Below are 25,366 nucleotides of genomic sequence, written 5' to 3'. Positions count from 1 at the left end.
TACTGCTGTATTCCCAAAGTCCGACTGGCACATACAAGGTCCAGTACGTACTGGGAGATTTAACAGGGAAGGGGAGTGAAAACAGGAGAGGGATCTGGAATAAAAATGGACCCAGCCCAAACAGTTTCCATTTGGTAGGGATGTCATTCTTCTTGATGGATTCTTGTGCCTGGCAGATACAGCAGGTACCTTGTATAATTTATCAAATGAATGGAATAGGATAAGCACAAAAGTGAATGATATGAATGAAGTTAGACATAAGCTAAAAGGTGATGATACTTTTATTAGCCAAAGGAATAAAACAAGTGCATCAGTGGGAAGAGGGGATCTCTTTCCCCTCCAGGGTATCATTACAATTTCAGAAGAGCAGGTCAGCAAAATCTTGGGCGGGGCCCATTGTCTCATGTAGGCAGCAATCAAACAAAGGTGATCCTTGTCCGGGAGGCATTGACCTGCCAGACATTTAACTCCTCATACTCGTCCAGAGCCGCCTGGAATTGGGCAGGTGTAAAACCACGTGATATGCAGCGCTGCTCTGCCTCAGAAAACCGGACACTTCGGCCCCCTGAGACCAATTCACGGATAGTGGCAAATATCACATCTGCTGGCCTCTGGGTCCTGAAGGAAACGTGTGGTTGTGTAGAATTAGAGTGGAAACCAGAACACTTGACAGAAACAGACAGTGGCCGGTGTCAGAATTCTGAAGCCAATTTGGTAAACTTGTGGATACAGAAACCATGAAGATGAAAGTGATCTGCTCAAGAAAGCCACAGTAACCCAATTTCATCCTTCATAAAGCCACTCACCTGGTTGTCTGCCCCTTGTCGCCTAGAAGTGAGTCCTTTGACATCTCCATTAGCCGTATGGCTTCATTCACATCTTCCTTCTCTACTGTGTCCACCATTCGCAGGCGTGCCTAAGGGGAAGGCAGGGGAGAGAGATGGGGACGAGAGGAGGGGAATGGAACAGAATTAGGGACCCCCCCTTGTTCCAGCTTTAAGGCAGGGCAAGCCATGCATTGCCTACTCAGAACAAGAATGGGGACCCCTGCCTGCCCTCCATATCCGCAGTGTTGGGCCGGCACTGTCAGACCGAGACAAGTGCAATGCCCAGGGCAGCGTCCAGCAATTGCCCAAGTCTCCGCCTCTCAACACTGGCCAGTCCCGGTGTTCAGCTGTCCTGTGAGGGAGACCAGATCCTTCTGAACTCCACTGGGCTCCCCACCATGACAGATGGAGCCTGGGGAGCTCAGCCAAGGAGGCGATTGGCAGAGGGGTGTGTCCTGGGGGCTCGGGAAGTGCTAGCTCAGCAGTAGGTCGGGTAATCACACTACCTGCACGAACAGCACTTTGGAGCCCCCACGACTAAGGTCCAAGATGTGAGGACAGAAATAAAGGTGTATGTAGCACAGGAGGTAGGACACAGGGAATGAACTGAACCCACCCATCCACCAGTGAGGCTGAAGCAGAGAGGAGAAGGCCTTTCCCTCCATGGGCGCTGTGCATGCCCTGCTGGAGCAGCAAGTACCCACAGTGCGGTAGCACGGAGAGGACCACTATCTGCACTGTCAGCACTTTAGCCCCGGCAGGGCCGGTGAGAGGGAGGAGGCAGCAAGAGGACCATGTTAAGGCAAATTGCCAAGCAGGGGTCAAAACTGACTGCCATCCAGCATGACAGGGACTGCGCACTCACCAGAGCAGTAGAAAGTCGAAGAATAGCCAGCAGAGTTCGAGCAGATGTATAGGTGGCATCCTTACTGGCCCAAGCCTCTCGCCTCATCTCCACATACGCTGCTGTGATGTAGTCAGCCAGAGACTCGGGCACTGTGGGCTGCTTCTCTCTGCACATAGCTATGTACCGTCTGTGGGAGAAAAGGTTCATGGGGAAACAGAAAAAGGAGATGGGAATGGAGTACAGGGGGCACAAGTTCTATCTGCGCAAGGGTGCCCCATTTAAGAAAATTCTTGGAAGACTTTTAGAATAGAGAAAAAAGCAACCAACAGATGATTATTTGCTTGGTTTAAGGATCACTGAAGAAATTTCTCCAAATGTAGAGCTGCCAGTGCATTTCAAATTACTTCCAACTTTTCAGGAAAAAGGCCTTTGCAAAAAACAAGACAAATCACCTGTCGTAAGAAATGATCCAATATACAACTAAAAAGAACAAAAACAAAAAATAATCCAGTCTCCTAAGAGTACTATGGCATAGCTAAAGGGAACAAAAATACTTTGTTTAAAGAGAATTATTTAAAGTCAAAGGAATAAAAACCTGAGAATGGGGGTGGAGGTTGGGTGGCTATGGAGAAGTGATACAGTATCTGGGCAGCAGGATCCAGCAGAGGTGGTTAAGAAAGGCAGAACCTGAAGGTGCATGCTCTGTTCTTATGAAGTCAGGCTGCGGGGTGAGCAGGGACCTAGATTCACTCACTGTTCTTAGACTCAGGATATGTCAGGAGAAGGGTGATTAAAAACACCCCAAGACCAAAAGCTTTTCAGGAAACATGTGACCCAAGACACTGTCATGCACTGGGGGCTTCCCTGAGGAACACCCATCCCTACCCAGCCCTCCTACCTCATAAGCTTCATGTCCAGAGGTTCAAACTGGGCAGGGGGTTGCCGGCTGTGCTGATGCACATAGGTGATGTGCTGGGCCAACCTGGTTAGAATGGAGGCAGAAGTAATGCTTTTTAGGGGGTATATGCCCAAGTCCTAACTCAAAATATCCCTCACTTGATTCCTTCCACTTCTCCCTCACTGACAAGGTCAGACTTTCCAGGAAACCCTCATCGGGATCTTAGCCCTGACACTAAGAACAAGGGACCAGCCTTGCTTAAGAGGGGAAGGCTCTGGAGTTACCACAAGCAGAGATGCTGGGGAATTTTCTGATTTCCCCTCCCTCCCTCCAGATTATTAAAAAGGCTCTCTGGATGAGAAGCTTCATTCACCGGAGGTCATTGTCTCTGTCAGGCCGGTCCTGGATCAGCCAGAGGAGGTCAAATCGGGAGAGCAGTGCAGCAGGAAGCTGTATGTTCTGCTCCAGGCTGCGGCGGGGATTATAGCGCCCATAGGCAGGGTTGGCGGCAGCTAAGATGGAGCAGCGGGCATTAAGTGTGGTAAGAATGCCCGCCTTGGCGATGGAGATGGTCTGTTGCTCCATGACTTCATGGATGGCTGTGCGGTCGGCCTCAGCCATCTTGTCAAACTCATCAATGCAGCACACGCCCTGGTCAGCCAGCACAAGGGCTCCACCCTCTAAGGTCAATTCTCCACTCACACTATCTCTCAGCACAGCTGCTGTTAGCCCCACTCCAGAGGAGCCCCGGCCTGTTGTGTACTGGCCTGGAAAAGCAAGCAGCAAACACGTTTAGAAAGGAAAAGGAAGGGAGCAAGCACAGAGCAAGGATGGGGATGGGCCAGTGACACAAGGCCGGCACTGGAACTGCTCCCCAGCTCAGGCCTTCCTGAGGTGGCTGAAGAGCTACGCCATGCTGTGCAGGCAACATCCCTCTCCCTTCCATCCACCCTCACCTGAGAGGCCCTCCCCCCAACCTCCACCTTTTGAACAAACAAGACTGTACTCTATCCCTGTCCCTACTCACTGCGAGGTGCCAGGCGATCAATGTAAGATAGAAGCTGAGACTTGGCCACACCAGGATCTCCCATCAGGCAGATGTTGATGTTGCCTAGAAGAAAACAAAGAAGTCATACGACCTAAGCAAGTTGTTTAAAACCACTTCTCAGGTCTGCCTCCCCTCCTGTTATTTCTTCTAAGCCTTCCCTATACCCTTAAAGCCAAGACACCAACTTTTGTGATCTGAAGAGACACTAAGCCTTGTCATCCTTTTCTTCCTCCCAAATGCTATCATCCACCCCGAATTGCTTCATCTTTTTCCTTCTTACCCCTGATTTTCATGCCTCGAGGAGACTGGTCCACGCCACCCACCAGAAGCAACAACAGTGCTTTCTTCACATCCTCATGCCCATATATCTCTGGGGCAATAGAAGCAGCCAGCTTTTCATAGAAATCTTCCTCTGCAAGGGAGTTAGAATATGCACTGGGGCTAGGAAGAAACTTGAATTCCCACTCTTTCCCCTGACCCCTTACCTGCAATCTGCCTCAGCTCCTCCCTGCTCAGCTCTCCAGCCCCAGCCTCATCATCCTCACTCTTATTCATCTTCACAATTCGATGAGCTTCTAAGTAAGTTTCCGAGAGTAAACCCTTGGGACAAGAAAATGCCTGAATGTGAATGAAATCCGTGTAACTTGCCCACCACCCAATTCCCTAAATTTCTTGACAAAACTCTCTGAGGGGTGAAAAGAATGGGTGAGGAGAAAAGGGACTGTTTTCATTTCAAACCTTCTTACCTGCACCACCTGTCGGAACCCCGAGCGCAAGACTGGCAAGAAAATACCAGTGACACTGACGTGGTCTCCAGGCTGGGCAATCCTTGTATTCTCTCCTTCTACTAGCACTGTGATGCTACGAGGGATGTTTCCCACAGGTACTTGGTCACTCTAAAGAAGAGGAGAATATGAAACGAGGAGAAGAAGAAATCACAAAGACAAGTCCACAGGGACCTGACTTTCCCTAGGCATCCCACTCTACGACTTCTCTCAGCTTGCCCGACCTTTAAACCACAGAACAGAAGAATCCTCTACCTTTCCAACTCAATCAATCAGAAAATTCTAGTTAAACCTCCCTCTTGCTCTAAGTTACCTGTCTGCCTTAGGTCTTTCCCTTTCTGCTCTTCTTTCTTCCTGCCATTCCAAGAGTGACAGTAGGACGCAGGTGGACTCCCTGTTCCACCTGTCCTGGGCCACATACCCCAAACTCACATGTTCCTGCATCTTCATTTCCTGGAATTTGATGAATTTAGAGCCACGTGTCTGCAGATACAGCCGCCCTCCTGAGCGGTTGGTTTGGCACTCCTGGCTTGGGCACATGATCAAAGGCATGAAAGTTGGGGACTGGATCTAGGACATAAGAACGTACCAACAGAAGTCAGAAGAGCCACTTACTGTCATCATTTAAATCGTTTCCTCTCTACAGAAGGCATCCTCGAAGTGTCAAGAACCCCTTAGAATTACTCTTGGTCAATAATGACAAACACCAAGAAAGGAAAACAGGAAGACCACTATATACTAAAAGATGGAAAGAGACTACATTAACATCTTTCAAAGATAACCAGAGAAAACAACAGATCAACACCAATGAGTAAAAACAAAAAATCAAAGTGTTGAATACTTCCTTATTCCACATTGCAGACATACCGGCTGATAGGTCTCTGCCCCACACTGATCACAAGTGTAAGTGGCAACCACCATCCTGGGTTTGACTTCAGAAACTCGAGTGACAATTCCGCGCACAGTTACCAATTTCCCCACAGAGTCAGCGCGTACTTCCCGGATCACACGGGGTTTACTGCTGCTTGGACCTTGAAAATACAGCTCACTGAGAAGAGAAAATAATCATCAGCAAGGTCCTGGGGGACAAATCCCTGACCTTTCCCCACAGAGACACTCACAATCTGCGCATGAGCTCAGGAGGATATTGGTTCTGGGGGCTCCGGATAGCCCCAGGATCCCGGCTCCGTTGCTCCATCATCAGCCTGTGCTCAATGTAAACATCCAAGACATCTTTATTTACCACCTAGAAGAGAAGACAGGAAATATGAGCAGTAGTAGGATGGGGAAAAGAGAACACAGGGCACTGGGCAGAGCTAAGGCTTTTCCTTTTTAGTACTTTAAAAACTATAAAGATCTGAAAAGCCTCTCACCAGAGGCTTCAATTCCTGGGTCTGCTATTTCTCCAGGCACTCACCTCCCTCTCCTTGTACTGAGGCAGCAGCTCTTGTATAGCATCAGCAAAGAGCCTTGCATAGCGCTTGGCATTCTCACAAATTGAGTCCACCAGCTCGGGGTCATCCTCAGCTACGTCATCCAGGTCCACATACATTGCCACTTGTTCCCGATGAGCCAGCTGAACCTGGGTTGGGAAAGAGAGAGCAACACCTCAGGGCCAAGTTTACCTGGTCCATATAAAAGAACCACTGTAGTGAGCTCAGCACACAGTCTCTGGGCCTCCACAAGGAAGAAAGCAGTACAACAGCAATACTCACTTCTTGGCTCCTTCAAACACCCTAATCATTATCAATGTAGTAAGACATTCACTTATCAGGTACCACGTGCCTGACTGAACAGGTCACTTACACACTTGCTAAAACAAGTCAGGCAACCACCTACAGCACTTGAAGCTCCACCCCATTCCCCACTCCCTTCTCTTAATTTTCGACTTACCAACTGGTTCCCATATTTGAACTGCTTCTTCCCAAATTCATCATCCTGGTAAAACTCTTGTAGGAACTTCTTAACCTTTTCTACAATGTAAACGCAAAATCAAGAACAATCTTTCTTCCTTATCCCAAATCCCTACCAGAAACCGAAGAAACCCACTTTCAAGTAGAATAGGATCTATGAACTTATTAATTATGAGAACATTTAAGAAAGCCTACACAGTTCTCCCCAAAGAGAGCAGGACTTCTTTTCACATGTCTGTCCTTACCTGGGGAAGAATATGGGGCCCCTGGCAATTAAGAACCACAGCACTCTTCCCCAGCGGCCTCCCACACCCTTACAACACCCTCGGGTCTCAAAGTTCTCAGCACTCCTTCCACCCTTAAGACTCCCCGCTTCCTTCGGACTCCCCAGGCCGCAACTCTCGCCAGGACCTCCGCCACCAGACTGGCCCGCCACCCCACCCCCGCTCCCGCCACTGCTTCCGCTCTTAGTAAACAAAGAAGCACATGGGCCTGGATTCCAGCCGCTTCACCGCCCGGAATTCCTCCGCCCGAAGCCAGAGCCCGTCCCGCGATTGGCCAGCACGCCAAGGGCCACCCGGTCCCACCCCACTGCCGCCTCTCGTGGTCTCGCGCTAAGCCCCCGAGTCCAGGCACGCCCCCACCCTCGGCAGCTCTCTCCAAGGCCGCCGCGCGGAAGAACACTGTTTACACACGACACTCCCTCCAACTGCGTCGCGCCACTTCCGTCCGCCTCCACTTCCGCTGGGAGGGCGGCCGAAAACAGCCAATCACGGGGCGCAGCGGCTCCGGCCTGCCCGCCCCCGGGGCTTCGGCGCGTCTCCGGAGGACGCGGGAACTCGCCAGTGCCCCAAGGCGCCAAGAGAGGCGGGCTCCGGGTCCCCGTCCCTGAGCCGGGGGCCCTTTGATGGGGTTCCCGGCGGTCCGGGTCTCTCCTGGGCGCGAGCAACCCTCCCCTCTGCCGCCCCCCAGCCGGCTCCCGCCCCACCCACGACCCCAGCATCTTTCTGGGGCGGTATTACCCGCTCATTTCCGATCCGGTGGCCTCCCACGCGCCTCCCGGCACTGTCTACCTCGATCCCGCCGCCGCACGGCTCTGCTTCTGGCCTCGCGCGCCCCACGGCCCGCAGACCCTGGTCCTCAAAGACCCCAGCCCACACCAACAGGTGCTCGCCGAGTCTTTCCACGCAAGATCCCCTTTCCAGACTTGCAGCACCTTACCTTTTTCGAGCGCGTAGTCCTTAAGTGCCATTGCTGCCAGGGGCCGCGCGGCAGCAGCTGGCAGGCTCAGGAGTTTCCCTCCCAGGAGCACGGAGCGGCGCTGAGGCGGACTGTGGCAGACCAACCGAAATTGGCGCGAAACGTCTCCCCCCACGTGATCGGCGCCGCCGCGGGCGGGCCAATCGAAGTGGAGGGTCTTCCTCTGCTCTCAGCCGCCGCAGGCCACAACCTCGACCAATCACCGGGCTGTCCTGGTCCGAGTGACGGGGAGGTGGTGGGCGGTTGAGGGGAATCGCCCAGCAGGGCGGGACCGGCGCCGGGTTTCCCGCGGTCGGAGCTGGGGAGGGAGGAGGCGAGTCCTCCTTAAAGGGCCAGCCCTCGCGCGTTCTTTTGTTCCGGGGCAGCAGGGCGGGGCAGGCCCAACTTTCTCCGTCTTGTTTTCTCTCCAGAACAGCCATGATTTCCCAGTTCTTCATCCTGTCTTCCAAGGGGGACCCGCTCATCTACAAAGACTGTATCCTTGACCCGCGGGGCGGGATGGAACGGCTGGGTGGAAGTCGAGCCCAGACCCAGTCTGTCGCTCACTCCTTAACTGTCCTTCCACCCGGCCAGTCCGCGGGGACAGTGGTGGCCGGGATGTGGCTGAGCTCTTCTACCGGAAGCTGACGGGACTGCCAGGAGACGAGTCCCCGGTTGTCATGGTAACCACTGGCGGCGCGCGGGCCGGGGACTGGGGAACCGGGTGGGCGCTGCGTCGCTTGCAGGGGTTGTTTCCCTGGAGGCTTCCGCTCTGGGTTACATTCCACCAGATGCAACTAACGAAAGTTTATTGAGCGCTAACAGCATACCAGGCACAGCGCTTCATGCATGTTTCAACCTTTGACGAGGCTAGGGTGGCACTTGTCATTAACCCTCTGTACGCATTAGGAAGCGGGCCTGAGGAAGGGCTCAGGGATCACCCAAAGTCACACTGTTGCTGTGACTGGAAGGGACATCCGGGTTCGAGCTCCGACCTTGTAGGCCCTGCTTCACTACAACCCTTTTTTCTTGACCCTATTTTCCCTCCCGCCAGCACCACGACGACCGACATTTCATTCATATCAGACACAGCGGCCTCTACTTGGTGGCCACCACTTCAGAAAACATTTCTCCCTTCAGCCTCCTAGAGCTGCTGTCCCGGTGAGGAGGGCAGGGCCAGGCACCTGGGAGTGGGGGCCTGAGAGGAGGAGGATTTATTTATAAATACTCGGCCCTGTTTCTTCAGGTTAGCCACTCTCCTGGGCGATTACTGTGGCTCCCTCAGCGAGGGAACCATCTCTCGAAACGTGGCTCTTGTCTATGAACTCCTGGATGAAGTGCTGGTAAGGCCCAAGGACTTTCCTTTTCCCCCATTTCGCTGAAGGTATGTCCTCTTTTTTTTTTTTTTTTTTTTACTGTGGGATCCTGTGGTTAGGAGGCTAAATCCACTCTTTTTCACTCTTTCCATCTAATGACCACCCAAAAATCTCGTTTGCCCTCCTTCACCCCTAGGACTATGGCTATGTTCAGACAACATCCACAGAGATGCTGAGGAACTTCATCCAGACAGAAGCTGTGCTCAGCAAGCCCTTCAGCCTCTTTGACCTCAGCAGCGTTGGCTTGGTCAGTAGCTGGGAAAGAGGAGGATCAGGAAGGAGGAGGGTTGGCTGGGATCATCAAAGTGGAAGATTTGTTGTTGCTTTGGGTGTTTTACAGTTCGGGGCTGAGACACAGCAGAGCAAAGTGGCCCCTAGCAGTGCAGCCAGTCGCCCTGTCCTGTCCAGTCGTTCTGATCAGGTAACATAGGGATGGATGGATAAGGTCATACTTTGATTTTTTTCCCCCCATGACCTCAGAGTCCCAGGATTCTGCTATGTTTTTTCATTCCCCTAGACATGGATATTCTTCCTTCACCTTCAGGTCCCCCTACCCCAGGGCCCACTTTTTCCTTTTACCTGTCATTTTGGAACATAGATCTTCAGCCTCTACCACCTAAATCCCTTCTCTTCCTCAGAGCCAAAAGAACGAAGTTTTTTTGGATGTGGTCGAGAGATTGTCTGTACTGATAGCATCTAACGTAAGTTTGGGCCCCCAACGCTGGAGCAGAGGACAAATGGTACTTGGGGAACAGGTTTGGGAGGTCAGGACTCCGGGTGTTAACCTCCCCACCACTCCCAGGGCTCACTGTTGAAGGTGGATGTGCAGGGAGAGATCCGGCTGAAGAGCTTTCTTCCCAGCGGCTCTGGTGAGGGCCCAGGGTTGGGTTTCGGATGGGCTTCTTGTTGGCACATTTGACAGTGTTTGCTGATCTTTCCTGACGTACTTTCCTCCAACAGAGATGCGCATTGGCTTGACAGAAGAATTTTGTGTGGGGAAGTCAGAACTCAGAGGTGAGAATAGGGTTTTGTTTTGTTTTGTTTTGTTTTTTAAGAGGAAGTAGGTCGTTGCCTAAGGTTTCATGGAGATAAGTTAGAGAAAGAGCCTCCCTCCTATGTCCTCTTCTCTCCCTAAGCATGGGTCAGGAGAGGTTTTTCTCTGTTTCCAGGGTACGGGCCAGGAATTCGAGTTGATGAGGTCTCATTTCATAGCTCAGTAAACCTGGATGAGTTTGAGTCTCATCGGATCCTTCGCTTGCAGCCACCCCAGGGTGAGGTAAGGATCAGGGTGACCTACTATGCTCCTTGACCAAAGGGGAGGGAGGGAGTGCCAGCCTGAGACCATGCTGACCTCATTCCTCTCTGGTCTCAGCTGACTGTGATGAAGTACCAACTCTCCGATGATCTCCCCTCCCCGCTTCCCTTTCGGCTCTTTCCCTCTGTGCAGTGGGACCGAGGCTCAGGCCGGTGAGACCATTTCCTGTGTTCTAGAACTACTTTGGAAGCCAAACCAAGACATATATATTCTCAAAACTCTTTCTGTGGAAGGGTGGTGACAGAGGTGATAGTGTACAAATTGGAAAAAGTCTTGGCTAGTGTATTGGGCTGGATCTTGGTTTCCTTCTTAGGGTACAACCTTACATGGAGACCCTGCATAAGCAATGGTGGTGTGCCAATAGAATATGGCATACGTAATGGCATTTCACTTTTCCATTCAGGCTCCAGGTTTACCTGAAGTTAAGGTGTGATCTGCCCCCAAAGAGGTAAGAGTGGGGCTGGTCAGGCTTGGGTCAGCTCTCTGGGACATGAGATAGGGCCAAGGTCAGGGTCAAGAATTGCTGCTTCCTTCAGATGTGTCCATCAGCTCAGAATCATTGGGGTAGGGAACAGGAATGGGGAGAACCTGTGCTGAACTCTCATTATGACATTCAAAGAACAGGGACAAGGCACTCTGCCTTCCTGGGGCTGACCTGACTTCTTTCTCCTTTGCAGCCAAGCTCTCAACATACGACTGCACCTTCCCCTACCACGAGGGGTGGTCAGGTTAGTATCTGCTCCCTAGGGACCCTCTCTGGGCTGGAGAGTACACTGTGCCAAGGAAGGCCTGGCTGAGCCTGCACACCTTCCGTCTCCATCCTGCAGCCTATCTCAGGAGCTGAGCAGTCCAGAGCAGAAGGCAGAGCTGGGGGAGGGAGCCCTTCGCTGGGACCTGCCCCGGGTACAAGGAGGCTCTCAGCTCTCAGGCCTTTTCCAGGTATCTGCTGTTGATCCTCTTGCACCCTGTTCCCACCAGCACAGGCAGCTGCCTGGTCTCATGGCTTCCCTGCCCTTTTCCCTCACAGATGGATGTTCCAGGCCTGTCAGGGCCTCCCAGCCACGGGCCCTCCACCTCAGCTCCGCTGGGGCTGGGCCCTGCAAGCCTCTCCTTTGAACTCCCCCGGCACACGTGCTCTGGCCTCCAGGTGCGCTTCCTCAGACTGTCCTTCAGGCCCTGCAGCAATGCCAATCCCCACAAGTGGGTACGCCACCTCAGCCACAGTGATGCCTATGTCATTCGGATCTGAGGCTCCCCAAACACAAGACACAGGCAGCAAAGGCAACAGTCAAATGAGAAGAGAACAATATTTTCTTTCTTGGCATCTTGGCCTGTGGCCCTAAATTTGGGCAGGAAGAGTGCTGAGACCAGGAGGCCTCCCTGGATTCACCCCTTCTGTATCTGGCACAAGAAGGCTCAGAACTTACAAATCAAACTTTTATTCTGAGGAACTGACTGTACAGTATCTAAAAAGAAAGTCATGTGGGAGAAGCAGCCTACTACTTCTTCCAACCGGCATGCGTGTGTGCATGTGTAGGAATCCGCGGAGGAGGCAGCCAACAGATGGACGATGACATTGTCAGGGAACAGGCTGAGGGGAGCCTGATCCAGGGGGCTGGGAGCCATTAGCCTTTGGAGTCCCTGGAGCTGGGGGGGGGCTGTCCCCAGTTTCCTGTTTCCCTCCACAGAGGGCACTGCCCCCGAGTGGGGAGGGGGAAGATGATGAGGGAGGAACTGGAGAGGGATGGGATGGGGGGCCTCCTTTGCCCTCCCCTGCTGGGGGGAGCGAGACGACAATGTACTTCTGGACGCTGCCAGGGCCGGTGGGGGCGGTGCTAGGAGGTGTGGTGGTAGCAGTGGAGACCAGCTTGACAATGGGCTGCACACTGGGGACTGTGGTGGTGACTGGAGAGGTAGTGGTGGAGCCTGAGCCAGGGGCTGAGGTGCTGAGGGACAGGACCTGGGGGAGAAAAGAAGGCAGTGCCAGTCACCTTGCACCCTCCCCCTTCCGCAAAGACCTGAGGGGGATATGGCACAAGCTTCCCTGTGAACAGTTTCCATCCTCAGGACCTACAGACTGCTGCCAGCTTGAGCCCTGCAAGACCCTGGCAAGTAGCCCTTCCATGGGCACAGAGGGGACTGAGCTCCACTCTGGGGGCTCCCCAAGGGGCTCTGAGGGGACCCAGACTCCTCACGATGCTCCTCACATCCCTGTCCCAGGCCCCACATACCTGCTGGGTGGATGAGGCACTGGAGGATGAGGACATTACGATAAACTTGGTTGGAGGAGGAGAAGGCTGAGGTGGGGCAGCAGCTCGAGCAGACACCAGCGTCTGGACGGGCAGTGCGATGGAGCCAGGGACCTTCAGTAAGCCAGGGGTCCGAGGGCCAGGCTGAGGGGCCTGTGAGAGGGTCAGCGTGGGTCGGGGCTGCAGGGAGGAGAGGCAAGAAGACAATGTCAACACCCAAGGAGAAGAATGGCCTGAGGTAGACCTGGGGTGCTCTTGATTTTTGTCAGTAGTTCTCACAGGGGTTGGGGCATCCTCCACTAAGGGGACCCAGACTTCCTGAGACTCTACCGACTCGGCCTGCATGTGCATATGTGAGTCCCATCCCCAGATCCTTCTTAACTTCCTCTCACCCTCCTCCCTTAGCAACTGACCTGTGTGATGGTCAGTGTGGTCCTGTTGACCTGCTGTGCCTGTAGAGCAGCCTGGGCCCGGGCCTTGACCACATGGGAGCAGAGGAGGGGCCCAAGGGACCCAAATTCTGCCCGATAGGCATCCTGATTGTCAGGTGGCGGGTGCAGCTTAGCCAGTACAGGGGCACAGTGTTTCTGTAGAGAGAAGGCAAAGAGGGATGGCTAGTACTCTCAGAAGAACAAGGAGGAAGGGGTGAGAAGGATCACCCATCCATTTCAGGGTGTCCCTATTGGAGGCCAAACTGTAAGGAATCTGGGCCATCTGTAAGGAATGCTGTGGTCCTCCCTCATAAGGAAACAGCACCAACTGGAATGAATGAAGGACTTGCTGTGTATATATGCATCTAAGAGGTGCTTGATCCATAGGGTGTGCGTTTGCCTCATAGATGGGTCCTACAGTAATACAAAAGCTTGGGGGTGGGAGTGTCAGTACAGACCAGGAAGAGCCACAGGCTGAGTTAAGAGCCCTTAAATCTGTGCCTTTCCATCTCCAAAACAGCATTAGACTCTGAAGTGCTCTGTTAACATATATACATGGCAAAGATGAGATTGAGCAAATAAAATGTACTGGATGCTTCCTTCCTAAGCCACTACCTGTTTGGGGGGTGGGGGGATTAGTGGGAAGAAGAGGAGGGCAGGGCAGGGTTCTGGTCACCAGGAGAAGGCTCTGCACGTGATCAGCTCCGATGCGGTCAATGTTGCTCAGCACAGGGCCGTCCAGCACGCTGCGGATTCGCTCCCCTTCCTGCTGCAGCCGTGGCAGGATCAGAGTCTTAATCACCTGTTGAAAAGGAAAGGGAGAAGCCAGGGCCACGGGGTCACCAGAGGTCTCAGGTGTAGAGAGGTGTTGCCCTCTATGACCTCCAGACTGCTTCCCTTCCCCTATTTCTTCCCCTGGGGTGAGGGGCTAACATCATGTCCCAGCTCTGCCAGGCCTGCAATGGAGCCGTAACGAGTTGTCCAGGGAGTCTTCTCATCCACCCAGCTCTGTGGAAAAGGAAAATAAACCCAGATGAAGGAGTCTGAAAAGACTGCTAAGGATTCAAATCTTCTATCATAAATATACTTTCCTTATAAATCATTTAAGATGTTGCAGATGAGGTTCAGTCCCTCAGACCCAACCCCCACCAATTCCTGACCCTCTGTCCCTGTCCCAGGTGTCATTTCCCCTAGCCAAAACCACCCCATTGGTTTGGCTGAAGCTTTCATTGTCCTGGGGTAGTGACATGAAATAGTTGACATTTTCTTGAGGCTTACCTTGGTGAAGGTCTTAGTAATCCGGGACTGAATATTGTTAGTGGTTGTGCTGAAATGCTTGCATATCTGGGCCACCAGGCGGGCAGCAAAGTCCCGGAGTGCCCAGTGATTGTCCACATCAGGTCGCAGGCACAACTGTCTGCTCACGATGCAGGTCATCACGGCTGGAATAAGTTCATGCACCTAAGGGAGAAGTGGCAGGTCAGCTGGTTCTGACAGTTTCCATAAGTGGTAACAGAGACCCCTAACCTTGGGAAGATGAGGGTGGGCAGAGGACAACTCACATATTTTTCTAGGTAGAGTGTAGGGTTGTCCATTAGCGCCTTCACCATGCGCATCAGGTAGATAAGCAGGGCCAGGTTGTTCTGAACCACATTCACACGGACCTATGAGAGGGAGGGTAGGTGGCAGAGAGACCCCTCAGGTGAGCTTCCCCTGCTGTCTTTGCCCCCTGAGTCTCATCCCTGGCCTGGCCTTCCCAGTCCTCTCACCCCCTCAGAGATGAAGGTACTGAACCGTGGCAGCATCTGATAGAGCCCTGGGTCCGTGGCAATGCTCTGCAGAGCTTCCTGTGGGAGGAGGGAAGCGAATGGGGTGGGGGCAGATCTCTTGAGGAAGAATCTGCAAGGGCTCCAAGAGGAGTCTCAGGGTGCAGGCAGGTGGGTGGGGCCCTCACCGCTCTCTTGGCCTCACACGACCCCACGCAGGCCTCAGTGATCTCCTTGTAGTACAGCTGCTGCTCCACAGACAGCTCATGGATGCTGCGGGGCTTCAAGCGCAGAGGGGCCCCCTCCAGCAAGGGAGGTGCCTTCTTCTCTTTCCCTGTGTGAATTGGGAAAACAGGTTTGGGGAAAAAAAGAGGACTCAGTACCCTCTACATCCCCCTACCCAGGACACCTGGCTGCTTCTAGGCTTCTTAGTCCTTTCTGAGACTTACTGGCCCTGACCTTACCCAATTCACAAATGACCTTGTGGCTTTGGGATAAGAGCCAGGAGAGGCCTGACCTAGAATACTGACCTTTGCCATCAGCTGGGGCAGCCCCTTGACCTTTGCCTTTCAGTGGTCCATCTTCCTCCTGGCCTGGTTTTGCTGACTTCAGGGGTTCTGTGGCTTCGGCCTTCTGCTGCTCTTTGGGAGCTGGTGGGAAAGCAGCCACAGCAGGAGTGATGAGGTGGTTTGAAGGGAGGCAGAGGAGAGAGAGGAGCGAGTTCTGGATGTGGAGGTTACCTGGAGGTGGATTCTCTGGTATAGCTGGCTGGCAGCCTTCAATACTCAGCCAATGAGCTGTGAGGGAGAAAGGTGTCAAGTTGAATTGTTGGACATGGAAACTGGGAGGTCACTCTAAGGCAGGTGTGTTTTCCTTCCTGCTGTTCACCAGGGATCTCACACTGAGGGTTTCTTCACTTGTGAGGTTCCTCACACCATACATCTTGCTCCTCCTTTCCCTCCTCCCTGCCACCCTGCCCTCCCTTCCCCCAACCTTTCAGGCAGACATCCAGGGGCACCCGAGGCAGAGGGGTATTGATGATGTCACTCAGATCAACCTCCTTCTCCTCGTAGAAGTAAAGCTCCCGACCCCCACCAGAGGCAAAACGAAAAGGAATAAATTCCTGAGCATGGAAGCCGTAGAGTGGCTGTATCAAGAAAGAGAAAGAGACATTGTTGTAAGAAGAATCCAGAGAAGGCCTGGCTGAAGACAAATGCAGCATCTGAAGAGATGGTGTCTCACCACCCTGCTCCCATCCCGGTCCTCTGGCCCCCTTCCTGTCTCTTACAAGCACCTCAACATTCTTTAGCTTCAGCGCGTAGTCAATATCACTGGTGGTGAGCTTCTGCCGCTTCCCCATGTGCATGAACTTCAAGGCATCCTGAGGGATAGAGAAACAGACATCGGTTTAAGACCCTGAGGAAAGAGGGGGCCGGGCAACACCCTTGACACAAAGCAGAGCTGGGCAAATGGGTCAGCTTACCTGTGCAATCTCCTTGATACGGTAGCTGACCTCATCTGTTAGTAGCTGGCAGGTCTCCTCCTGAATCTGAGCAATGCCCATGGATTCAGCCACAACCTTCATCGACTCTGAAGGCAGCACAGTATTGCTGAGCTTCAGCTTCTTCTCCTCAGCCATGCTGGAGCACCTCCTTCCCACCCCGGAAGGATGTAGCCCCAGGGTGGAGAGATGGAGACCCTGGCAGAGGCATGGAACAGGTAGAAGAGATCAAAAGAAATATGACTCAAAATCCCTGCTAAAACTGAATTCCTGATCTCCCCTGTCACCTGATCCAGCCTTAGCTGTCCTCATCCTCCATTTCTCCTTTATCTGTCATCCATTCAGCAACTCATTCTTTATCTGTGCCCTCATATCAAATCTGCCAGATAACCAACCCAATTTCTTGACTCCCACTCTTTGACTCAAGTCACCATTGTCTATCTCCTGCAGAACTCCAGCATCCTCTGGATGAGATCTTCCTGCTTCTACCTTAAGTCTCCCTACATCTACTCCTTATAAGAAGTCAAAGTGATTTTGTTAAAATGCCAAGTTATCATTTTTCTGCTAATGGTTCCCCATTCATCATAACATCCTTACACAGGCCTATAAGGCTCCTTGAGATTTATCTTCTTCCCATTACCTCTGATCCCCAGTCCTTCCTTTTTCTACTCTGATCCAGTCACATCAGCCTCGTGTGGTTCTTTAAACCTGCCCAAAATGACCATGCTGTGTAGCTTTTTCTCTGTTCTTTCCAGATGTTGTTTGCCTGTCTGCCCTGAATGCTATTTTAATTCTGCATTCTGCCTTCATTGTTTATGGTTTTCATTTCCATAAGATTTAACATCTCCGAATACATTGTATCATTAGAGGATACAATGTTTATCATCTCTATTCCTTCACCCCCATGTGGACAGGAATCTTTGTTATGTTCACTGATGTATTCCTGGTTCCCAGACAGGTGACTGAGACACTGTAAATAATACTTGTTAAATAAATGTATGAATTTTAATTGCGATGTAGATGCTCAATAAGTACTATCACAATTATTGAGACCAATAAAAAGACATAGGCTGAAGATTGGAGTTTACACGGTCAAAAGCAAACAGGCATGATTGGATCTGGGCATTAGGAAGATTAACTTCAAACTGTATTCAGAAGTAGGGGGATAGGAAGATGGAGGCTGAGGGAGAATGTGGTTGTTTTAAAATTATCCCAGGTCTCCATTCCGACTTTTAGAAATCTTATCTATAGGGAACAAAATTATTCCACACATACTATGTGCCTGATGCAGGGTATATAGGGTATACAAAAAGCAGCTGTGTCCCAATTCCCCTGTGAACTCCTACTAATCCTTCAAAACCCTGCGGTACCCACTGTCAGTAAGGGCTCATAAAACACATTGTAGTCTCGGGAGCGTCTCAGAACAGGGGAGAAGGCAGGAGGGCTTCTCAGAGGTGTATTAACTTGAGCTAGATCTGTGCAGTCGTTTCCCCAGCAGAGAACGAGGCAGCACGAAAGGAGACTCAGAGAAACCAACCCATCTCCCCCAACATTCCTCCAATGCATACACACACGGAGTACCCACGAGCACGGACACACCACCAAACGTCCTCTTCCTATTCCCCACACGGGCCCTTCAAGGGGTCTCCTCCCGAATACCCCTCAGACCCGCCCCCGCCAGCCAAATGCCGAGGGCAGTAAAAGCCTCTCACCGCTGCCAAAGCGCCGCTCACCCGGCGCTCGGCGCCATCTTGGCCCCGCCCCCTCCAAGCACCAGGTCCTGGCAGAAACCGAGAGAAAGTCACCGTCACTTCCCCAAGTCAGAATAAACCACTCGGGCCCACAACTGAAATGACATTAAAAAATTGTTACTACGTGTACATGCGAGCGGCACACTCTCCCATTCTAAGTTACTTGAATTTATTTTTTCACTATCCGGCAGCCAGGACCTTCAGGAGGCGCCACAAAACAGGCGGGGAAACCCAGCGCACTGAGGCCCCACCCCTTTACGGGCTGGATCTGCGCATGCGCTGGTGATACCAGCCTTGGTTTAAGGTTGCAGCTTACCGCCTCTGAATTTAAAGGGCCCGCCACCTTGCCGAAGTTGGTTTGAAGGCAAACGGTGGTTATTTGTGCACCGCGCATTGTCATGGGACCTGTGCGGTTGGGAATATTGCTTTTCTTTTTGGCAGTGAGTGGTGCTTGGGCTGAGGCGCCGAAAGAGGAGGACGATGACACAGAACGCTTACCCAGCAAATGCGAAGGTATCTAAAGGGAGCAGCCTCTATTAGCATCTCCCTGCCCTCCTCCTTCGTTTAGGCCGGGCCACACGTACGGTGATGGGTGGGTCCCGCGTCCTCCTTGAATCCCTGAGTGAGGTTCTGGTGGAATTTAGCGGAGTTGGAATAGGATCCAGGGAGGGAATGTCTAGGTCCATCCTGAAATTGTGGCACTACATCTTCCATTACTCCCAGCGAGAACCCACTTTTTTCTTGCAGGCGTGGGTCCCAGTGGGTTGTGGAAATTGTAGTTCAGGGATTGTCTGCCTAGGACCGCCCACTCAACCGATCACCTTAAGAGTGTGTGTGTGTTTCCCCCATGTTACCCACCAGACCTAAATCTGGAGAGTCTTCAGGGGCGGGGTGTGAGGCTCATATCTTGTGAACTTCTCTGTCCCCACCTGGCAGAGACGCTTCCAAATTACAGGTCCCATCCTCCCCCAGAGGGTTTGAGGGTGAGTAACTCAGCCCTTGAAGCTCATAACAAAATATGAGGAGGCCAAACAACTATTAAGTTCCTAGTGTGAAGCTTTGTAGCCAGTATGTACTGTTTGGATTTTGCAGCAACCAGCATCTTCCTTGGATGCATTAGTGTGGGTCCCTGCTGAAAGGGACACTTCAGAGCCATGTCATTTGAGTGCCCTGGTTCCCTGGTTTGTTGCCTCATTGACTTGATTTCTTCCCGGATTCTTTTTGTCCACACACACACACACACACACACACACACACTAACACGGTGCATTCCCACATCAGTGTCCCTCATGACTTGGTTCTAATCTTTTTCTTCTTTTTGCTTATGTCCTCACTCCTCCTGCCACCTGTTAGTCTTTCTAAACACAGACAATCTTGGCAGTTCTTGCTTTAACACCTCTGCAAGCCTCCTACTGTGAAGAGCATCCAGCCAGCATTTTTTTGGCAGAGCATGTAACTGTTGTAAACCCGACTTTCCCATCCTCATCCCTAAAGTACCCATGCTTCAGACACTGAACTTCCTTTTACTTGCCACATTTTATTGGTGCATCCTAAATGTACATAATGTGGGATTCGTTGTTACATATCCATATATGCACACACTATTTGCCAGTATTTCCATTTCAGACACTGAACTTCCCATGTTCAGAGTATGCCTCATCCTCTAACACCTCTGTGCCTTTGCTATTTTTCTTTGCCTGAAATGGCCCTCTTTCTTTATATAAGTTCCTATTCATTCTTCAAGGTCCAGTTTAAATATCACCTCCTTTGGAAGCCATCTTCCTTAGTTGTCACCTCCTGCAGTCATAAGCCCTTGGAGGAAGGGGGAGTGCCTGTGTATCTCAGGTTCTAGCACAGTGTTGGTACATTTAAAGAAATTTTGTTATTTTTGCCTCTTTAGTTTACTTGTTACTTCTCTATGGTTTTCATGTTTTGTTTTGTTTTAGTACCGGGGATTGAACCTAGGGCCCTCTACCACTGAGCTATGCCCCCATCCCTTTTATTTTTATTTTGAGAAAGTGTCTTGCTAAGTTTCTTAGGGCCTTGCCAAGTTGCTCAGGCTGGCCTCACACGTGTGATCCTTCTGCCTTAGCCTCCTGAGACATCAAGATCACAGGCATGTACCACCATGTTGAGCTGGGCCACTTTATTTCTTGGGACCTATCATGAGCCAAGTCATGTGCTAGGTGCTGGAAATATAGTAGTGGAATAGACATATTGTTCACTGCTATGAAAATCAAAGATTTGTAGGAAGTCATTAATCTTTGAATGAATTTTGCATTTCCTAGTGAGATTAAGTCTCTTGGTCTTAACCCTTGTGTAGTGTTCATCATACCACATTGTCATCATCTGTTTATCCATCCCCAGCTACACTGATAGTGTCCCAGAGACAAAGCTCGTGGATCTTATTGATGTATCATTAGTGTGGATACAGAAGGAGCACAATAAATAACTTCAGAGTAACAGCAAACACATACTGTGCTATGTGCCAGGTACTGTTCTAGAGATTTTACATAGGTTTATTTATTTATTTCTCATCACACGCCTATGATGGACATAGTATTATCCCCATTATAAAAGTGAAGAAACTGAGACATAGCAAGATTGTCACACAGATATTGGGAAGCTTAGTCAGAATTCTAACCCAGTCAGTCTGGCTCCAGAGTCTGCACTTGCGTCCTCTGCTGCCTTTGGTCATCTACAGAATGAACTGCCGGTGTGTTCACTCTTTTATATCCCCTTGGACATGTCTCTTCACTACCAGTATGTAAGCTGCTAAGCATGGAGCTACAGGAGGAGCTGAGTCGCACTGGCCGATCTCGAGAGGTCCTGGAGCTGGGGCAGGTGCTGGACACAGGCAAGAGGAAGAGACATGTGCCTTACAGTGTTTCGTGAGTCCTTCTTGGTGCTCCTTCACCTTCCAGTCCACCAAGAAGCTCTGGAAGTCCCTGTAGCATCCAGGGCGTCTTTGTTTCCCCTCTTCCCACAGAGAGACAAGGCTGGAAGAGGCCTTGGAGAATTTATGTGAGCGGATCCTGGATTACAGTGTTCATGCTGAGCGCAAGGGATCATTGAGATATGCCAAGGTGAGACCCTTAACTAGGGAAGGACTCTGATTCCCAGAAGTAAAGACCTGTATCCCTTGAGGTCCTCAAGATTTATCTGTCCATTTCCCTCCACCTCCTGAGTGTCCCCTCATGTTCAGGCTCCCTTATCTCACCCTCATGGAACTCATCCCTGAGCCTCTCATGTTGAGCTTTTGTGGTAAAAAGGGGAAGGAAAGGGGATGGTTTTGGGATCCCAAATTCTCCATCTTTCAGGGTCAGAGTCAGACCATGGCAACATTGAAAGGCCTAGTGCAGAAAGGAGTGAAGGTGGATCTAGGGATCCCACTGGAACTGTGGGACGAACCCAGCGTGGAGGTTACATTCCTCAAGAAGCAGGTAGGATAAAATACCACATTGTCCAGGGAGATGAGAGGGGAGCTAGGTCCTAGGATTTGATTGTAGGGGATGTGTAACTCTTAGCAGGGAGAAGGGGGCAGAGTGAGGACTTTGCCATCTATTAAAGTGGGCCCAGGAGCATATCAAGTAATATTGGAGGCTAAGAATATCCACTTATTGAGCACTGACTGTGTCCCAGATTCTAGACCACATACTTTCCAGCTACTGCTTCATTTACTTTCACAACCTGAGGTGGCAGGTATGATTACCATTTCCCATTTCACAGAGCTGAGACTCAGTTTACCAACCTACTTAGCAGAATAGGTGCTAGTAAATATTGGTTGGATGAAGACAGATCATAAATAGATGTAAGCCAAGCTTAACCTCCTGGCTGCCTGCCTCTGCAAGGCCAATCAGGTTAAGTAGGGAGACAGGGAGTGAAGAGCTGAGAGGAAACTGTCCAGAGCCCAGCAGAATGATATTCTTTCAACCCTTCTGCTTGACCAGTGTGAGACCATGCTGGAAGAGTTTGAAGATGTTGTAGGAGAGTGGTACTTCCACCATCAGGAGCAGCCCCTTCAGCAATTTCTCTGTGAAGGTCATGTGCTCCCAGCTGCTGAAACAGGTAAGTGTGGGAGTTGGGCTCCTCTCCTGCCAGGCAACAGCCTCCCTATTCCCATAAACAATATCTAAATTGTTTTTTCTTAACCCCACCTAGCATGTCTACAGGAAACTTGGACTGGAAAGGAGAAGATCACAGATGGGCAAGAGAAAGCAGAAGGAGAGGAGGAGGAGGAAGCAGAGGAGGAGGAAAGGATCAAGACACCAGGCCATCCCAAGCATGACCCAGAGGATCTCTGACCCTTACCTTTGAGCCCCCAGGAGGGGTCATGGAGAAGAACCCTCTGAAGTCTGAGCTTTCCGTGCCCCATAGCTTGAAGGGTGTGTGTTTGTGTATGAGCGACCCCACCCCAAGGCTTCTAAGTGTTCTTTCCCAAATGATCTCAGGGAGGATCTTGGGGATGCAGGATGATATGACCATGGGGAAAAAGGGGGCAGTGGCAGGAGGAAGTCCTTCCTCCACATATGAGCCATCTGCCTGCCATCCAGCCCCTCGGAGGTGTGTGTGGTGACAGCGTTGAGCTTTGCCCTTTAAATGCCAGTCGGTGATGGCATGGAGCTGTGGGCCTTGAGAAAGTCACTTTGCCCCTCAAGAGGTCTGTTTCTGGACCCTTAGAAGAGGGTCTATGACCTCATACAGGAGGCTACCTGCCAGTAAGCCATGAACTAGACTGACAGTAGGTGGTGGTGAGGCAATGCTAAGTTAGTTGGGGGTAATTACTTGATCTACTCCGTATTAATTTCACAGGTGCCAAATTTTCTATATCACAATTAAACTTTTTTCTTTGTTTTACTATGAGCTGGGCCCAGTTTCAAACGGCTGTGCACACGTTATAACTTGTTAATGAGGCAGCCTCCCGACAATGGGGTCGCTGGCCTCCGTCCGTTTAGCAGCTAATGGTGCTTGGTGACTCTGCTGCCCAAGGAGGCTGACTGGGGTCGCAGAATACGGAAGCTGAGGGCAGAACAGCCTCTGCAGGCTCAGATTGCCAGAACTAAAAGTTGCACGTACGTGGCACCGATCCGGCCGCCATACTTGGGCTTACGGAAGCTCGCAGAGGACAAAATCCCTCGCGTTTTTCCGATTGCTGTGCTTCGTCTAGAAGGACCTAAGCAAGGCGATATGATTAGGTTCAAGGTAGAGAACAGGTAGGGTTAGAGGCAAGGGTAAAAGGATATCTCTGACGGGTGAGGACCTACCTAGAGACTATTGGCGCGGGGTCCGAAGACAAGGGAGGGCGGGATCGCGTAGAAAAGAAGGCCGGGCGATACCATCCTCGGCAGGGGTTGAGGGCGATGCCACCTGAAGAGCCGGTGGGGGGTGGTGTCAGAGGGCTGAAACTTGGTAGGTACCGCTTGGCTAGTGGCCGGCCTGGGAACCTGGAGGCATTGGCCCACAGCCCCGTTTCCTTTCTCGCCAGCCCGTGGTTCCCCTGGCATGAGCAACCTAGTGAGGACCGAGCCGCTGCGCGGGGCGCCCCCTCTGCTGGTGCCTGGCGACCTCTACTCGGTGGTGGTTCTGCTGCGGGGCTACGCGGAGCCGGAGGAGGTGGGCGACGCCGTACGCGCGGACGGCTCAGTGACCCTCGTGCTGCCTCAGGCCTGGGGCCAGGCCTCCGATTACCGAGAGTCCCCCGCCGCGGCCGGCGGCGCGGAGACCGCCCTGGAGGAGGCGGCCCGTGGCCCCATCCTCGTGGATACTGGGGGCCCCTGGGCTCGCGAGGCGCTGCTGGGCGCCCTGGCCGGGCAGGGCGTGGGCCCGGGAGACGTGACTTTGGTGGTGGGGACCCACGGGCACTCGGATCATATCGGGAACCTGGGGCTGTTTCCGGGGGCTGCTTTGCTGGTCTCGCACGACTTCTGCCTGCCGGGGGGCCGCTACCTGCCTCACGGACTGAATGAGAAGCGGCCCCTGCGTCTAGGACCCGGGCTCGAGGTGTGGGCCACGCCGGGCCACGGGGGCCAGCGGGACGTGAGCGTAGTGGTGACAGGCACGGCCCTGGGCACCGTGGTGGTGGCCGGAGATGTGTTTGAGCGTGATGGGGATGAGGACTCGTGGCAGGCGCTGAGTGAAGACCCAGTGGCCCAGGAGCGGAGTCGGAAGAGGGTCCTGGGCACCGCCGACGTGGTGGTGCCTGGTCACGGAGCCCCCTTTCGGGTGGTCAGGGAAACCTCTCAACCAGAAACAAAGAGTTTCGGAAACAGCAGTCAGGAACCGGAGGGCGGAGAGGAGGAGCCTACACTTCATAGATGAGACCCAGAGGATCTGACCAGCCAGAATCAGAGCAGGCAAGGCCGGTCACTTCCAGTCTTCCAGGAGACAGATTTTCCCGTCAGGGCAGAGTGGCACCGCTGATATCACTGTCTCTGCAACCAAACTAGGATCAAGGACTGGCTCAGCCCCGTGTGTGAATCCTGGGCAGGATTCAGAAAAATGGAAGAATGTTCTTGTGAGGGTCCTCCAAAATAAAAATAGAAACTCCCCGAATATAAAATGAAACATTAATGATAACCATGCAACAAGGGGACACTTTGACCAATTGCGTGTTTCTCATAGGGTGCAGATTGTTGGGAGAAGGTGCAGGGCACAGAGGTGATCTCCTCAGACACTTGACTTTAATTCATTAACTTATTCATTCATTCAAGGGATGTTTATTTAACATCGCAACATCAAACACTGCGTGTAAGTCACAGGATACAACAGTAAGCAAGCTAGACACCCTTTGTCCTTCATGAAAACCACATTTTATTGAGGAGACAACCACAATAGTAGTAGCAACCCAATAATTATAAGTTGTAGTTAGCGATGTGGAAAAAAGATGAGGAAGAAGTAGCAGGGGTAAGAGAGGGGGCCATTTAAGTTTTGGGTGGTGAGGAAAAATCTCTGTGAGAAGATTTTGATCAGAATTGAATGAAAACAAAGCTGCCTATATGAGGATCTAGGGGAAGGCAATTCCAAGCACAGGAACAGCAGGTGTAAGCCCTGAGGCAGGACAGCTTAACCTGCTTGAGCCTCAAGAAGACCCTGGGGTCAGACTGCAAAGGACCAGGGATGGATGTCAAGAAATGAGGGAGCAGAGATAGATGGAGCATCATGCAGGGCCTTGGTGATTTTTGTAAGGGGCTTGGGTTTATACTAAGTAAAATGGAGATCATTGGCTTTGAGCAGGCTATAACAACGTGGTCTCATTAAAAAAAAAAAAAAAAAAATCACTTGCCATGTGTGGTGGAACACACCTGTAATCCCAGCATCTCAGAAGGCCAAGGCAGAAGGTTGGCAAGGTCAAGGCCAGCCTCAGCAACTTAGTGAGGCCGAAAGTAACTGCTAGAAAAGGAGGGAAAAAAAAAAAAAAAAA

The 25,366-nt window shown here is 51.7% G+C and overlaps 5 protein-coding genes across 11 annotated transcripts; 3 read left to right on the top strand and 2 right to left on the bottom strand.

Annotated features, from left to right (window-relative positions):
- Positions 1-268: 268 nt before the first annotated feature.
- Positions 269-7,710, bottom strand: Mcm7 (minichromosome maintenance complex component 7). Of its 3 annotated transcripts, none has more exons than XM_047533355.1 (15): positions 7,540-7,710; positions 6,299-6,378; positions 5,823-5,987; positions 5,527-5,651; positions 5,273-5,453; positions 4,838-4,975; positions 4,367-4,516; positions 4,106-4,220; positions 3,901-4,032; positions 3,600-3,683; positions 2,946-3,339; positions 2,573-2,656; positions 1,693-1,861; positions 807-916; positions 269-618 (listed from the first exon to the last, which is right to left on the bottom strand). In XM_047533355.1, exons 1-15 carry the CDS (start codon positions 7,568-7,570, stop codon positions 417-419), a joined length of 2,160 nt encoding a protein of 719 aa, XP_047389311.1. In that variant the 5' UTR covers positions 7,571-7,710; the 3' UTR covers positions 269-416. The 3 variants fall into 3 exon arrangements, with proteins under 3 accessions (XP_047389311.1, XP_047389313.1, XP_047389312.1); XM_047533357.1 differs by lacking the exon at positions 7,540-7,710 and adding an exon at positions 6,963-6,983; XM_047533356.1 differs by lacking the exon at positions 7,540-7,710 and adding an exon at positions 6,564-6,753.
- Ap4m1 (adaptor related protein complex 4 subunit mu 1) lies at positions 7,398-13,551 on the top strand. The gene is made up of 16 exons (XM_047533359.1): positions 7,398-7,484; positions 7,989-8,053; positions 8,152-8,240; positions 8,612-8,718; positions 8,804-8,900; positions 9,070-9,180; positions 9,274-9,354; positions 9,572-9,634; positions 9,736-9,802; positions 9,894-9,947; positions 10,103-10,209; positions 10,306-10,400; positions 10,652-10,696; positions 10,926-10,976; positions 11,076-11,187; positions 11,276-13,551. The coding sequence occupies exons 2-16, from the start codon at positions 7,996-7,998 to the stop codon at positions 11,495-11,497; spliced, it is 1,359 nt and encodes a 452-aa protein (XP_047389315.1). The 5' UTR covers positions 7,398-7,484; positions 7,989-7,995; the 3' UTR covers positions 11,498-13,551.
- Positions 11,672-18,027, bottom strand: Taf6 (TATA-box binding protein associated factor 6). Its single transcript, XM_047533358.1, has 15 exons — positions 17,908-18,027; positions 16,178-16,393; positions 15,989-16,075; positions 15,688-15,841; positions 15,435-15,491; positions 15,225-15,344; positions 14,883-15,028; positions 14,698-14,775; positions 14,491-14,592; positions 14,207-14,389; positions 13,862-13,936; positions 13,605-13,730; positions 12,911-13,084; positions 12,480-12,677; positions 11,672-12,208 (listed from the first exon to the last, which is right to left on the bottom strand). The coding sequence occupies exons 2-15, from the start codon at positions 16,331-16,333 to the stop codon at positions 11,828-11,830; spliced, it is 2,037 nt and encodes a 678-aa protein (XP_047389314.1). The 5' UTR covers positions 16,334-16,393; positions 17,908-18,027; the 3' UTR covers positions 11,672-11,827.
- A 218-nt stretch (positions 18,028-18,245) lies between these two features.
- Positions 18,246-22,809, top strand: Cnpy4 (canopy FGF signaling regulator 4). The gene is made up of 6 exons (XM_047534146.1): positions 18,246-18,459; positions 20,711-20,837; positions 20,936-21,032; positions 21,267-21,389; positions 21,897-22,014; positions 22,108-22,809. The coding sequence occupies exons 1-6, from the start codon at positions 18,345-18,347 to the stop codon at positions 22,248-22,250; spliced, it is 723 nt and encodes a 240-aa protein (XP_047390102.1). The 5' UTR covers positions 18,246-18,344; the 3' UTR covers positions 22,251-22,809.
- A 236-nt stretch (positions 22,810-23,045) lies between these two features.
- Positions 23,046-25,272, top strand: Mblac1 (metallo-beta-lactamase domain containing 1). 5 transcript variants are annotated; one of them, XM_047534141.1, is made up of 2 exons: positions 23,046-23,159; positions 23,432-25,272. In XM_047534141.1, exon 2 carries the CDS (start codon positions 23,449-23,451, stop codon positions 24,262-24,264), a length of 816 nt encoding a protein of 271 aa, XP_047390097.1. In that variant the 5' UTR covers positions 23,046-23,159; positions 23,432-23,448; the 3' UTR covers positions 24,265-25,272. The 5 variants fall into 5 exon arrangements, with proteins under 5 accessions (XP_047390097.1, XP_047390101.1, XP_047390099.1 ...); XM_047534145.1 differs by having other exon boundaries at positions 23,143-23,148; XM_047534143.1 differs by lacking the exon at positions 23,046-23,159 and adding an exon at positions 23,182-23,198.
- Positions 25,273-25,366: the final 94 nt, after the last annotated feature.

This window comes from Sciurus carolinensis, chromosome 18 (genome assembly GCF_902686445.1).
Source record: "Sciurus carolinensis chromosome 18, mSciCar1.2, whole genome shotgun sequence".
Lineage (NCBI taxonomy): Eukaryota > Metazoa > Chordata > Mammalia > Rodentia > Sciuridae > Sciurus > Sciurus carolinensis.
Note: the sequence above shows the minus strand (reverse complement) of the source record. Positions and strands in the feature narration are given on the sequence as shown.

Excerpts from the sequence above, each read along its gene's own strand:
- Mcm7 (XM_047533355.1), bottom strand. The coding sequence starts at position 7,570 with ATGGCACTTAAGGACTACGCGCTCGAAAAAG. Across the intron at positions 2,657-2,945 it reads GACAGAGACAATGACCTCCG|GTTGGCCCAGCACATCACCT; the intron begins GTGAATGAAGCT and ends CATTCTAACCAG. Across the intron at positions 917-1,692 it reads TTCGACTTTCTACTGCTCTG|GCACGCCTGCGAATGGTGGA; the intron begins GTGAGTGCGCAG and ends CCTTCCCCTTAG.
- Ap4m1 (XM_047533359.1), top strand. The coding sequence starts at position 7,996 with ATGATTTCCCAGTTCTTCATCCTGTCTTCCAAGGGGGACCCGCTCATC. Across the intron at positions 9,635-9,735 it reads CTGTACTGATAGCATCTAAC|GGCTCACTGTTGAAGGTGGA; the intron begins GTAAGTTTGGGC and ends CACCACTCCCAG. Across the intron at positions 9,948-10,102 it reads GGGGAAGTCAGAACTCAGAG|GGTACGGGCCAGGAATTCGA; the intron begins GTGAGAATAGGG and ends CTCTGTTTCCAG.
- Taf6 (XM_047533358.1), bottom strand. The coding sequence starts at position 16,333 with ATGGCTGAGGAGAAGAAGCTGAAGCTCAGCAATACTGTGCTGCCTTCA. Across the intron at positions 15,492-15,687 it reads CCTGGATGTCTGCCTGAAAG|CTCATTGGCTGAGTATTGAA; the intron begins GTTGGGGGAAGG and ends TCTCCCTCACAG. Across the intron at positions 13,731-13,861 it reads TGGCAGAGCTGGGACATGAT|GTGATTAAGACTCTGATCCT; the intron begins GTTAGCCCCTCA and ends CCTTTTCAACAG.
- Cnpy4 (XM_047534146.1), top strand. The coding sequence starts at position 18,345 with ATGGGACCTGTGCGGTTGGGAATATTGCTTTTCTTTTTGGCAGTGAGT. Across the intron at positions 18,460-20,710 it reads CTTACCCAGCAAATGCGAAG|TATGTAAGCTGCTAAGCATG; the intron begins GTATCTAAAGGG and ends CTTCACTACCAG. Across the intron at positions 22,015-22,107 it reads GCTCCCAGCTGCTGAAACAG|CATGTCTACAGGAAACTTGG; the intron begins GTAAGTGTGGGA and ends AACCCCACCTAG.
- Mblac1 (XM_047534141.1), top strand. The coding sequence starts at position 23,449 with ATGAGCAACCTAGTGAGGACCGAGCCGCTGCGCGGGGCGCCCCCTCTG.